Source organism: Panthera pardus, unplaced genomic scaffold, assembly GCF_024362965.1.
Source record: "Panthera pardus isolate Hobbes unplaced genomic scaffold, ASM2436296v1 HiC_scaffold_27, whole genome shotgun sequence".
NCBI lineage: Eukaryota > Metazoa > Chordata > Mammalia > Carnivora > Felidae > Panthera > Panthera pardus.
The window spans coordinates 5,563,369-5,576,771 of NW_026526843.1; the positions used below are offsets into that span (position 1 = coordinate 5,563,369).

A 13,403-nucleotide genomic window follows, 5' to 3' on the forward strand; every position below is an offset into this window, starting at 1 on the left:
GATGGCATCTACCCAGATTTGGGGTAAAATTGTGTAACAGCTGACCAAAGTATATGGCTTGTCGTTCCAAATAGCTATTGTGCCATGAACCTGGCAGATTGCCAATGAGTCTCCTCTCCATGAGAAACATTTCAAAGGGGACCGAAGGAGCTCCAGGCTGGTAGGATCACTGAACATGTTAGCCAAGTGTAACCTATTGGGGGTAAGGCATCATTTTTCCTGTAAATTAAATTAACCACCATTTGTGTAGTGTTTTACAGTTTACAAAGCACTTAGGGTTAATCATGCCTAACTAATTGACTAGAATTCTTTGAGAGGATAAATGTGCATGTGGACAAAGGAAAACCAGTGGATGTAATCTATTTAGATTTTGAAAAGGCCCTTGACAAGGTCCCCTACCAAACACTGTTGAAAAAAGTTAAGTCACCATGGAACTGTGGAGTAGTGTTCTGACAAGGATAGGGAAGTGGCTTATAGGCAGAAAAGCAAGGGCAGGGATAGGCAGGGGCATTTTTGGAGAAGTAGGAAAATTGGTGTGCCCCAAGGATCAATGCCGGGACCAGTCAATATTTTGAAGAATCATGCAGGCAAGCTTTAGATGACTGAAAGCTTTCTTGGGTAGTAAAATACAAAGCAGATTTCAGTCTTTCTACAATTGTCTAGATTATAAGATGGTCTGGATTATAAGATGCCAGCCTCTGGGTGATCGCGTTGTGCCCTAGGAATGGAACGTGGGGGCCACTGCACACTATTTCTGGAAAGCATTGGTAGAGTTTGTGTTAGTAATTCAGAGAGGACGGAGACACGTGTAGCCTGGTTGTGAAAGATTTCATTCAAGGAAACTAACAATTATGGAGCACCAAGAATGTGGTAGGTACCAGGCTAGATGCTGTACGACTTTGCCTTCCTGATTTAATCCTGCGGTAGTCCTGTGAAGTCAGGGCAATGACCCCCGTTTGGTGAACAAGGGAGTGAAGTCTTAGGAGGAAGAGAGCCAGGGTGCAAATACAAGTTCGCTCTCTCCCTAAAGCTTTTTCCTTTTTTTCTTTTTTACTGCAGCCAACTTGAAATGCATTTTGACGGATGGCTGTAATTTTTTTTTGAAAAAGTATTAAGTTTTAATGCCAGTTTAGTCAACATACAGCGGAGGGATGGGTGTAATTTAAGACGGGTCAAAAGAGGAGCATCTCTACCGAAATACACGTGAGCAATGGTATGAAGACAGAAACAGGAACGGTATTCTTATGCTTCCTTCCAAGGTTACCTCACTGCTGGTTTTCACTAGACTCCGAAGACTGCGTTGCTTTTTATAACTGAGAGGAACCAAGGAAATGTCCAACGGGAAACAGAGCCACGTGATTAGGTCAGCTAATTTCAGAGGATAAAATAACAAACAGGAAGTTACCCTTTGAATCTATCCGGGTCCAGAGATGGGAAAAAAAAAAAAAAAAAAAAAAAGAAGCCTACCTGAAAACTTTATTTTTCTAGAATATACTATTTCCTTGCAGAGTTGAAGGCATTCTATGTTGCAGGGACTTGTGGAAAGTTATAGAGAGCAGAGTCAGTTGACTCTGCGAGCATGGCCATTTTTGCTCAGACGCGCTGGCGCTCACACGCACCTGCAAGGAAGCGGAGCTGGTTCCTCACTTTCGTGGTGCCGTCCCCCGAGCCCCCGATGCACTCGTCTTCATCGTCGCCACAGTCGCCACTTTCAAGCCCTTCCTCGTCAAGGGTTTTATCCAGAACTCTACCTTTGGGCACAGACATGGTCCTCAGGAGCTGCAAGAAACGACCAGAAACGTACCGCGCTTGAGATTTCTCAGGTAGGTCTGAAACTGTGTCTTGCTAGCAGGAGGCGTTAAAAAAATGGTGAATGAATTACACAGGGGCTTTGAAAAAGCATTTTTCAAATGCAGATAGGTGTAAACTGCTTATAGTCTGGGACGTTCCATGGTATTGAATTTCCCAAAAGCCTCCGTGGTAGCACTCACCGATGAGAAACTTAGGATGTATAGGCAAAGCATATTTATCGGCCCAGAGGACACCAAGATCAGACAAGATCCCTATAGAAGCCCCCTACGTTCCCATTCGCCAAATTAAAATAACAAACGCTTCCCACTAGAAGAAGAGACCAGCAATGACATTTTACACACATTTTAAATGAACACTTACAATTAATTGCCACATACCATGTCTTGAGCACCAGAAAAGCTTTAAAAATCTCTCCCCCTTCCACGATTTCAATAAGATGGTTTGAGATTCGTTTTGCTTTATTGTAGGTAACACGCCCACTAAGAGACACGTGTGTTTTGTGTCTGACTTTTCAGTTATGTGGTCAACGTCTAATTTTATGTGACTCCCACCTCCCCCAAATCTCTCCACTGACCCAAAAGCCCAGCTCCCAGCATCAATGGTCTGTGGGGGCAGTTCTCAGACCCCATTTCGCTTTTCTGCTTCATCTCTCTCCGAGGCTGTATTCCAGCGTCCTCTATTGCTGCCCCACCGTCCGCTCTCAGTCTTAAATGTCAGGCCCACTTCCTAGTTTTAAATAATGGCCAACAGAAGATGCTGGATCTACCGAAAATGAGATCTTTGCAATTGCGCAAGAGGTATCCAGAAAAATAAAACGCAGGCACCGACACATCTCGGTTTCTGTGGTTTCTGTTATCTGTGTTCACTGTCACTGCAAAGTATTCTTGTATGTTCTTTACTTGTGATTTAGCTGCTACACCAAGATCTAGTTGAAACAAGCTGTGTACCGTAGAGACATGTGACGGTGGCTTTGTTTCTTTTTCAAGCAAGGAAGGGAAAGTCCAATGGTGTCAGAGAAGCCAAACCACCCACCATCTCCCACTCAAGCACCATTTCTATTCTGCAGCTCTAATGCACCCTCTCTGACCCTCCCCACCCTACATGTAAATATAAATGTAAATGTAAATGTAAATGCACCCTAAATGTATAATACAGATGCATAGGCCAGGACAAGCTAGACCAGTGACTCTCCAACTTTTTGGTCTCAGAACCCCTTTTTACTCTTACTTGGAATATCAGAGAACTTCTGTTTATACAAGTTATATCTACTGACACTTACTACCTTAGAAATTATATCTGAGAAATGTAAAAAATATCTAATAACTTGTCTAAACAGAACAGTAACAAACCCGCGATGTGCTCACAGAAATACCGTTTTCTAATGAAAAAGAAATAGATTTTTCCCTGACATAAGGGAGTTAGAAGGAAGGGTGGCGTTGTTGTACATTTTTGCAAATGTCTTTTAAAGTCCAGCTTAATATGGAAGCTGGATCATCATATCTGCTTCTCCGTTCAATCTGTTGTTACATGTGGTTTTGGTTGAAATATCTGTAGAAAATCCAGGTCTCACAGGAATGTAGTGGCAAAGGAGAAGTGCGTTAGTAGCCTTTTCAGATAACTGTCACTATTTGTCATTGATACTTCATAGACACTCTCAACAAGGGGGGAAAGTTCCTCACAATGTGCAATATGAAACCACATGAATATACTTTTCATGTTCTGTTCCATTAAAATCCATTGGTATGTTCTGAACTTTGAATGGACCTTTTACCCATTTTGTATCGTCATACAGGGGTTCATCCAAACGTACTGGTTCACTGAGGGGTGCCTGGGTGGCTCAGTGGGTTAAGCGACCGACTTCAGTTCAGGTCATGATCTCATGGTTCGTGAGTTCGAGCCCCGCGTCAGGCTCTGTGCTGATGGCTCAAAGCCTGGAGCCTGCTTTGGATTCTGGGTCTCCCTCTCTCTCTGCCCCTCCCTGCTCACACTCTGTCTCTCTCTTTCTCTCAAAAAGTAAATAAACATTAAAAAAATATTGGTTCGGGGCGCCTGGGTGGCTCAGTCGGTTAAGCATCCAACTTTGGCTCAGGTCATGATCTCACGGTCTGTGAGTTCGAGCCCCACGTCGGGCTCTGGGCTGATGGCTAAGAGCCTGGAGCCTGCTTCCGATTCTGTGTCTCCCTCTCTCTCTGCCCCTCCCCGTTCATGCTCTGTCTCTCTCTGTCTCAAAAATAAATAAACGTTAAAAAAAATTAAAAAAAATATTGGTTCACTGAGCTATGTAGGTTTTCCAAATGTCAACACCTCTTATTATATGAGACATAAAAAAAGCACATTTATTAATTACATCATCTCCAATCTCATCAGGAAAAGTCGAAGCATTGGGAAGCTCTCAAGCTCACAGTGGCAAATACGGATTTTCTAAAATGTTGAGTTTCTCTTGAAAGTTTAAATTTTCTCATTGGCAACAAATGCTGTCAGCTTTTCCTCTAACTGATGGGTTCTCTTTATTCCTTTCAAAGAAAATGCCTAGCAAATACCCAAGTCTGTATAACCATAGTTTGTCAGGTATTATCGGAAATAAGAATGGTGTTCCATGAAAGATGAGGCCAGTTTAGCTCCTAGCTTAAGTGATCTTACAAGTGCTTTTCCTTGAGACACACATCCACACAGTGTGCAGCAGAAATACCTTAAATTACTTTGCATTTTGTAACAATATTTTTTACAAGGATACTCAGGGGTTATAGTTTAATAAACTAATCATTTTACTGCTTCAGCCATGGCTTTTTTTTTTTTTTAAGTTATCTCTGTGTCCAGTGTGGGGCTCGAACTCATGACCCCAAGATCAAGTGTTGCATGTTCTACCACCTGAGCCAGCCAGGTGCTCCAGCCATGATATTCTTTTTTAATTAAAATTTTTAATGTGTATTTATTTTTGAGAGAGAGAGAGAGAGAGAGAGAGCAGGGGAGGGGCAGAGAGAGAGGGAGACACAGAATCCGAAGCAGGCTCTGGGCTCTGAGCTCTCAGCACAGAGCTCGACACGGGGCTTGAACTCACAAACCACGAGATCATGACCTGAGCCGAATTTGGACCCTTAACCCACTGAGCCACGCAGGTGCCCCGGTGTCACTGCTTTGATTCACACTGTGGTGCTGACTGTTGTACTCACCAGTGCTTTCGCACCATTGGCACAAGTATCGGCACAGTGAAAAGGGCAAAATAACATCGTGGTACTGTTTTGCAGGTGGTTTTGACCTTGCGGATCCCTAGGCTTCATGGATCACCAGGGTCCAGAAACCATTCTTTGAACACTGCTAACGTCACTTCAGTTTGATCCACTACACCCTGATCTCCTTCTTTACCATGACTTCGTATGAGAAAATTGCTTTTGATGTAAGCCTTTTTAGGTTAATTTTCAAATAAATGACCTTCATGTACGTCACAGATTACCTGAATTAGAATTGCTTCATATAAGGGGAATTTGCGATTGGATCTGGGTTAGTAAACTTGCTATTTCTCAAGCACATCTCATATCTGTGTCTGTCATTAGCCTCGTCAGCAAACATTAATTGAGCACCTAGTACGAGCTGCTTTCATTTCTATCTATTGAAAGCACTCCATCCTTCTAATAAGCCGAGTTCAAATGCCACTTCCTTAAGTCTTCCTGGCTACCACAGATGGTCATTATGGCTCTTCCTTTCCTTTTTTTAAGGAACTTTTTTGACGTTTATTTGTTGAAAGAGAAAGAGAGGGAGGGAGACAGAGAATCCCAAGCTGGCTCTGAACCACCCCTGATGTGGGGTTCAAACTCATGACCTATGAGATCATGACCTGAGCTGAAGTCAGATGCTCAACCGACTGAGCCAGCCAGGCGCCCCTGTTCTCCCTTTCTTTTTTCCACCGCCGCTTCCTTTGTCTGTACCTCCTAAACAGCATCTTATGTATGCAGCCTGGTCTTATTTATTTGTACGTGTGACTTTGCTGGATCACCAGACTGGGAGCTGTGCAGGGGCTCAGTCTTATTTATCTTTGAACCTCGTTACATTTAGGGCGATGTCTGGCACCTAATAGGTACTCAATAAATGTGCTATTGAATGGAAGCAAAATAAATTGGCACAGTATCTTTAATTCTTTCAAAGGTTCCACAACCTCATGGAAAAGGAGAAAGCCAAAGCACAGATTAATTACAGAAGAACTTGTGAATGACTAGCTAAAACTCTGGATGACCCCAGCTACGATCTATAGCTAATCTTTGAGAGGCCGTTTTCCGACCCTATGTACAATGCTCCTAATATTCTCTGGTAGTTCAATTTTTTTTTTTAAATACTCTAATCTTAAGTATATAGCTGATTGCTTTATTATTTTTTTTAAAAAATGTTTTGATGTTTATTTATTTTTGAGAGAGAGAGAGAGAGGGACAACATGAGTGGGGGAAGGGCAGAGAAAGGGAGACACAGAATCCGTAGCAGGCTCCAGGCTCCGAGCCGTCAGCACGGAGCCTGACGCGGGGCTCAAACTCACGAACTACGAGATCATGACCTGAGCTGAAGTCGGACACTTAACCAAACTAAGCCACCCAGGAGCCCCTCAATTTTTTTTTAAGTGCAATTAAAAAGACTTTAAAATCTTGCCAGCGAGATTACTTCTTTAGTCTTACATGAGACTCCCATTCTGGAGACAACTTCCACATTGAAGGATTACGGTATACGTTGAAACCATTGCACAGACATCTGCCGGTGCGCCTAACCCTCACACATTGAGAAAACAAATTCAAATCTAGACAACTATTATTAATGCAGAAAGTCCTAAAGAAGAGTCTGAAGCTCCAGAGTGTTGAAAGAAGGGTAACGTGTCCGCGATGAAGAATTGCCAGCGACATTGTGGATTTCGTACAGCCGGGAATCTGGCACCGAAATCAAATCAGCTAATTACAATTCACAATATTGACCTTTTTGTTCCCTCTCTCACTCTTTACAATGTCTTCCAGACTGAACACTCACTTTATAAAAAGAAAGTTATGAGGGCCTCGCACACAATCGGTTAACTTTAGGTGCTTAATGCTTTTGATTAACTGCTTGCCATTTTCAAAGGACACTATCCTGATAGCTTTTTAAAAGCCAAGGCTCAGAATAATGGTTATCAATGTAAACTATCTTATTAAAACACAGGTCTGATTATTTCACCCCACCACCCCCATAATCATTCTATAAGCCTGACATTTCTGCCACGCAATGCTTGGCATGCTTTAGCGGGACGTGTCCAAGGCCTTTTTCACAGCCAGCTTTTTCTACAGCTACTCCCCTCCTTGAAACTCTGGTTGAGCCCCATGAGACTCTCACAGTTGTTTAAATATACCATCAATTTTTTATTTATAGTCTAATACTTTAACTATATAAGTATCCATATAATATACCAAGGTGAAAGGAAAGAGAAATCAGGAAAAATCCCGAATTCCCCAACTCTAATAAACAACATTTGTGTTTTCAAAGGTGGGCTTCTTTGTAACGCCTACAGTTTTAAAGAGGTGAATTTGGATTTTAGAATCAGACTCACTTGGATTAGAATCCTGGTTTCCCCCATTGTTAGCTTTTTTCCCCCATTTACTACCTGCTGTTTATTCCCCCTAAACCTCGGAGTCCTCATCTGTAAAATGAGGAAAATAATGCCTGCCTCATAGAATTGTAATGAATAAATGTGGTGAAAGCAACGCTTTAAATGTTGTAAAACACCTACACAGTGCCTTTAAGGAATCTACCGAGATTCACTTAACCGTGCTCCTAATACTGAACATTGACATTGCTTCTCATTTTTTTGTTCTTGTAAGTAAAAATGAAGCACCAGGAGCTGTCACATAACTCTTCCCATATTTTGGATTATTTCCTTAGTTTCCCACTAGTAGGATCACTGGGTCAAAGAGAATATACATTGTTTAGGGACGCCTGGCTGGCTCCGTTGGTAGAGCTTATGACTCTTGATCTCAGAGCTGTGAGTTCAAGCTCCATGGTGGGAGTACAGATTACTTTTAAAAAATAAACCTTAAAAAGCATACGTCCACTTTTATGCAGCATAGGAGTGAGTCTACAATGTCTGTAAGGATCACCTAAGATACCTGTTAAAAGCTCAGGCTCCTGGGCCCCATCCACAGAGCCTCTGATTTAGTAGGCCCAGATAGAGCACTTTCAACTGGTTCTGCCCCCCACCATCATGCCACGAGCGAATCACTTTAAGAAAGGCTGCCCCAGTGTCACTCGACTTCCCAGAAACCCTCTGAAATCCTGTTCGATGAAGAGTCACCTCAGCCTCATGCGTGTTTGAATCCTTAATATGTGCTCTTCAAACCATTTTTTCTCAAAAAGTAAATTCCATCTGATGATTTCCCTTTCACTTAAGTACAGACATCATGACCTTTTGTCTTTGTAGTTAATGAAAATACCCTTGTGTAAAGGTGAGTGAGTTCATTTGATTAGAAAGTGAAATATTTAAAGTTAGCTTTGGAACAGGTACTCGGGGCTGTGCGATAAAAGGAACCAAAAAGCCTGGAATAATTACTTAAGAAAATTAGAACCACGGTGTAAGAGAAAAGAGGGCTTCCCAGAATACAGCAATTTCACATTCTTGAAACCATAACCAGGATAACAAAAGAATATTGTGGCATGGGACGATGTGAGTTGGCCAAAGCTCTTTTCGGGCTTGCTTGGCAGGAGAACAAAGATCAAAGAACATACTTGTTGTTCTTAGGGGGATCAAATATGTTGAAATTAGACCAGGGAGAGCAGCCACTCTTGATCTGTCTATATGGTATAAATAACGTGCCTCTTGGAATTATCTTGATTGCAAAGATATGGACCTTATCAGCCACACACTGTGCTGGGGTTTAACATACGCTCTCTCATGGACTCCTCCGATCCCCACCGCCAATTTGTGCAACGAGGAAGATTACCATCCCTATTTCCCACATCAAGGGAGGACGCTGAGGCTCAGAGACAGGACATAACTTGGCCAAGTCCCTGAGTAAGTGATGGAGACCTCGTCAAAAATGAAGGCTTCTGGGGGCGCCTGGCTGGCTCGGTCGGTGGAGCGTGCAACTCTCGATCTCGGGGTCACGAGTTCGAGCCCCACGCTTGCATAGAGGTTATTTCAAAAACAAACAAACAAGCCAATAAAAACTTAAAATAAATAAAAATAAAGGCCTCTGCTTCCAAGCCAAGAGCCCTTCAACAAAAACATGCTGTGTTAGGCAAAGACATCAACGAATGGGGCCCTCATCTCACAGTTTTGCTGTCTTAGTTACCCGAGACGATTTCCAGTTCAATCTCACCTTCTCAGATGCTAGCTGTGAACTATAGCTTGATGGGAAAGCCTTTTGCTATTGGCTGGGAGACCGGGGAGGGGGAGATAATGGTGTTGGATGCCTCCCACTTGTTTTTCCCAGCCTTGCCATCTTACACGGTCTTAAATAACCAAACGATCTCATCATAAACAGGTTTGTTTTGAAAAGCTTCAGACAGCTGGTTAGAATAGAATGAAAAATTCCATTACTGCTGCTCCGTGGCTAAGAGTTTTCTGGACTTTAAGCTCTTTAGCTTTTTTAAAAATAAAGGATAAGAAACAAAACAGATAACTGCAAATATGGGGCTTGGTACATAGTTTGAGGATTTAGCTGGCCTTGTCTCTTTGGGCCACTCGCATACCTCTCTCTGGGCGGTTTTTCAATATCTGGAATCCAGGTTACATTTTAAAGCTATTAAGCTGGGCTTACAAAACTGATTCTGAACTATTTGGATGCTAAGCTTTATACAACCTGCAAGGAATGCTTTGGGGGGCCCGGCTTTCCATGTCCACAGCAATGTAAACACATGCTTTACTGTTTGTATTTGAGTAGCATAAGCTAATGGGAAACAAACGCGGCGATTCCGATGAATCCCAGCTTTTCTGGAATGCCATTATTATTTATACGTCGTGCACATCCACAGGACTCAGGGCACGTGACCTCTGTTCTGCATGCACACTTTCTTTGAACAAATGCACCAAACCGCAGCCACAACTAATTGGAAACAATTGCAACTCCACACATTTGAGATGCAGCCAGAACCCAAATGTACGGGGCTGGAATTAATGGCTATATATGCGCTTCACACATTGGAGAGGCAATAAAGTATAGCAGTTAAGAGTGTGAGCTTTGGAATCTGACCAGCGTGGATCTGAATCTCCACTCAGCCTACTTCCCGGCTGTGTTACTTTGGGCAACTTACTCAATCTCTCTGAGCTTCAGTTTCCTTACCTGTAAAATGCAAGATGATGCTATTCATTCACCTTTCACGGTCCCATGTATCCTTCTGTCATAGAACTTTCCACAGTTGGGAATTATAAATCCCCCTAGAGTAACAGAAGGGGCGCTGGTCCGTTTCGATTACCAGCACGTATGTAGCGCAGCGTTTGGTTCAAAGCGAAAGTTCAACAAATATTCATTAAGTGGATGAGCGAACAAATAAATAGATAGCTGCGTGTAAGGTGTTTGCCACATTGCCTGGCAAGGGACTAAGTTCTCGAACGTGCTAGCTCTGCTGCCGAGGATGACGACGATCTCGAAGAGGAAGAAGGGGAGGAGGAGGAGGAGGAGAAGTAGCAGCCACAGAAGGAGACACGAAAAGCTTATTACGAATGCCCCGTAAGGCAAAAGAAGGAGCGCTCTACGGCCAAACGCCGAGCCGCCAGAGACAAGGCTGAGTGGAAGTCTTTGAAGAGTCTGAGGAAACTCTTTTCCGTGAGCAACACCCGCTAACCGACTGCGCCACCAGAGCTCCGGAGGAAACCCATCTGGATGCTCCCGGGGAGAGGAGGGTCTGTGCTCGGAGGACGCACGCAGAGATGTTAGCGGTGAAGAGCACACAGACCTGCTCGAGCTGGGTTTCCATATGGAATCAGTAAGAAGGCCGCCCACACCCAGATACGCTCCTGTCCGGCCCTGGCTCCCACGCCCGCCTCTCGTTCACAGCACACGCTTTCTCCCCCACGTCCAGCTCCCCCGATTTTCGCTTGACGTTTGTTAACGTGGCACTGAAACCTGTGCGCGTAAGTCCTCCCGATTAAATCAGTGTCTAGATGGTAAAACCAACCAGGATGTGAAAGAAGCAAACTGGAGATAAAATGGAAACGATTTCAGCGGGGCTCCCTCTGCGCGGTAGAAATGGTTCTCTGCACTTTTGGGAAGCTGTTCGCTGCTTTAAAAGAAAATACAAAAAAATGACGGTACTATTCCCAATAGCTGAGAACCATATGGAGTTTTGTTCTCTTCCGAGAGGGGGTAGCGCACGGTGGTTAAAAGCTCACACTCTAGAGTCAGAAAACTCGCATTCAAATCTAGACTCTATCATTTCCCAGTTTTGTTACTATAAACGAGTTGCTCTTGAACCCCTCTAAAACCTCTGATGTTTCTTATCTATAAAACGGGTATAACACTACGTGTGTGTATCACTACATTGCTGTGGGGATTAAACGAGGTAATCCGTGTAAAGCACGAGCTTAGTATCTGGCGCACAGTAAGTGTTCCCACGATGATATATATTAAAACCGATATATTCCTATATATCTGAGTCTCTGAAGGAGAGGAATTCTGAAATGTTGGTATCCGTTGACATTCAGTCGCAGTCTGGGCAGGGCTCGTTCTGTGGAACACGGCAGGCCCTCAGAAAAATCTTAATGCGTCACTGCTGTCAGCATTTTATCATTTTTATAATTAAAGTTACTTCCATATCTGCTTTCTCAGTTGATCCGTCCAGGACCCCCATGAGGCAGCAGGGCAAGTGTTATTAGCCTCCTTTTACAAATAAGGTAATGGTTGCTGAGAGCGGTGTGAGACGATGTACCCGTGTTTAGCTTGACAACTGGTTAAGGGGAGCTAATGTAAGGCCGGTAGAATTTGGAGTGGAGTCAGAGATGCGAGCTTCTGTACTCCATCACTAACTGGGAAAGGGCACGGTCCTGGGACTCAAACAGTGCCTGAGACGTAGTAGGTGCTTAGGAAATGCTTGGTAACTGAACGAATGAACGGGCCAATGGGTTGACAAAGTAAATAAGCAATTTATTCACCACCTTGAGATCTCTCCCACTCCCCATCTCTGCAACCCTGCTCTGACAGGCCACTGCTATTGCTCTGGTATGGAAATAGCCGATTCCTGCCAGGGAGCCCTCAGATCACTGACGCTACACAGACAGACACATAGACTGAGTGACCGACTGCCAGCATTCACTTTATTAGGGCAATCCTGAGAGGCAGGTACCATATCCTGCTCCGGTTGAAGGAGTCTCTTACTCTGATAAAGTGAGGTGAAGTCAGGGGCACCTGGCTGGCTCAGTCGTGGAGCGTGTGACTCTCGATCTCAGGGTCATGAGTCTGAGTCTTCGCATGGAGGCTACTTAAAATAAAATTTAAAAAAAGCATCTAGACAAATGAACCAACTCACCCAAAGGGATGTGGCCAACCAAAACAGTAAGTGGCTGGATGGGATTCTCAAGGCCACCCAGTGAGCTTCTTATAATTTCCGGTGAATATTCTGTTTGCTAGATTAGTCAGCTTGTGTGTGCTAACTCTGGGCTCGGTAATGCCTTCCTCTTTTTTTTTTTTTTTTGAAAGTATATTTATTTATTTTGAGAGAGAGAGAGAGAGAGAGGGCGGGGGAGAGGCAGAGAGAGGGAGAGAGAGAATCCCAAGCAGGCTCCGCACTGTCAGCACAGAGCCTGATGCAGGGCTCAAACCCACAAACCACGAGATCATGACCCCAGCAGAAATTGAGAGCCAGACGCTTAACCGACTGAGCCACCCAGGTGCGCCTGTAATGCCTGCCTTTCAGGTCTCTAGCCTGGTAGACTAAATCTCAGTTTAAGGGGCCAAAAGTCCCACGAAGTCCCGTCCCAGTTGTAAGGCTGGAGGCAAGGCTGGCCTGGACTCGAGAAGCTGGCCAGATCAGGCTGATTCGTCAGGGGTGGCCACAAAATGCAGGTGCAGCAGGGTGCCCTTGCAGGCCACCAAATCCAATTTCTCTCTGGAAGCCTCGGACTCTGGCTACCACCATTGCTGAAGATTGCTGAATTGTTGTCCCTACGTCAGTTTTAAATCATCGTGAAAAGCCACAAGGACAAAATAAGACTTCTCCCGTAAGGAAAACTTACTTGGAAGACATCTGTGAAACCCCACAGCGCCGCTCGGTTTCCAAAGCAATTGCCTCAGTTAGATGAGGGCCATTGACAGAGGGCAAGGATCCCAGGGTAAGAGAGTACCAAAATATTACATACTTCCTCAGGGAACTGAGGTTACACAGGCATAATCTGAGCTTTTACTATTGTCGTGGTATAAATCTGATCCATTCCAAATAGACATCTTGTGGTTATACTTTTGGGAAATGAAAACTCTTGCCTCTAAAAATAACCTCTGTGTATGAACCACAGTTAGCCATGTCATCAAGCACGGGGCTTGAAGGATCAACCTCAATGGCTGGAGAACCATGGTTCACTATTGTTCTGGAAGGCCGCTGGCCCACCAAGGATCACTGAGATGCCTCTAGTTTTCCTGTCAAAGCTTCCTTCCTTTAAA

The 13,403-nt window shown here is 44.0% G+C and overlaps 1 protein-coding gene across 1 annotated transcript in view; it reads right to left on the reverse strand.

Moving 5' to 3' along the window:
* GPC3 (glypican 3) overlaps positions 1 to 13,403 on the reverse strand; it is a 420,774-nt gene that overhangs the window by 47,632 nt on the left and 359,739 nt on the right. Inside the window, exon 7 of the mRNA XM_019426957.2 lies at positions 1,620 to 1,779. Within this exon, the coding sequence (XP_019282502.2) occupies positions 1,620 to 1,779 (160 nt within the window). The remainder of the gene's footprint in view (positions 1 to 1,619; positions 1,780 to 13,403) is intronic.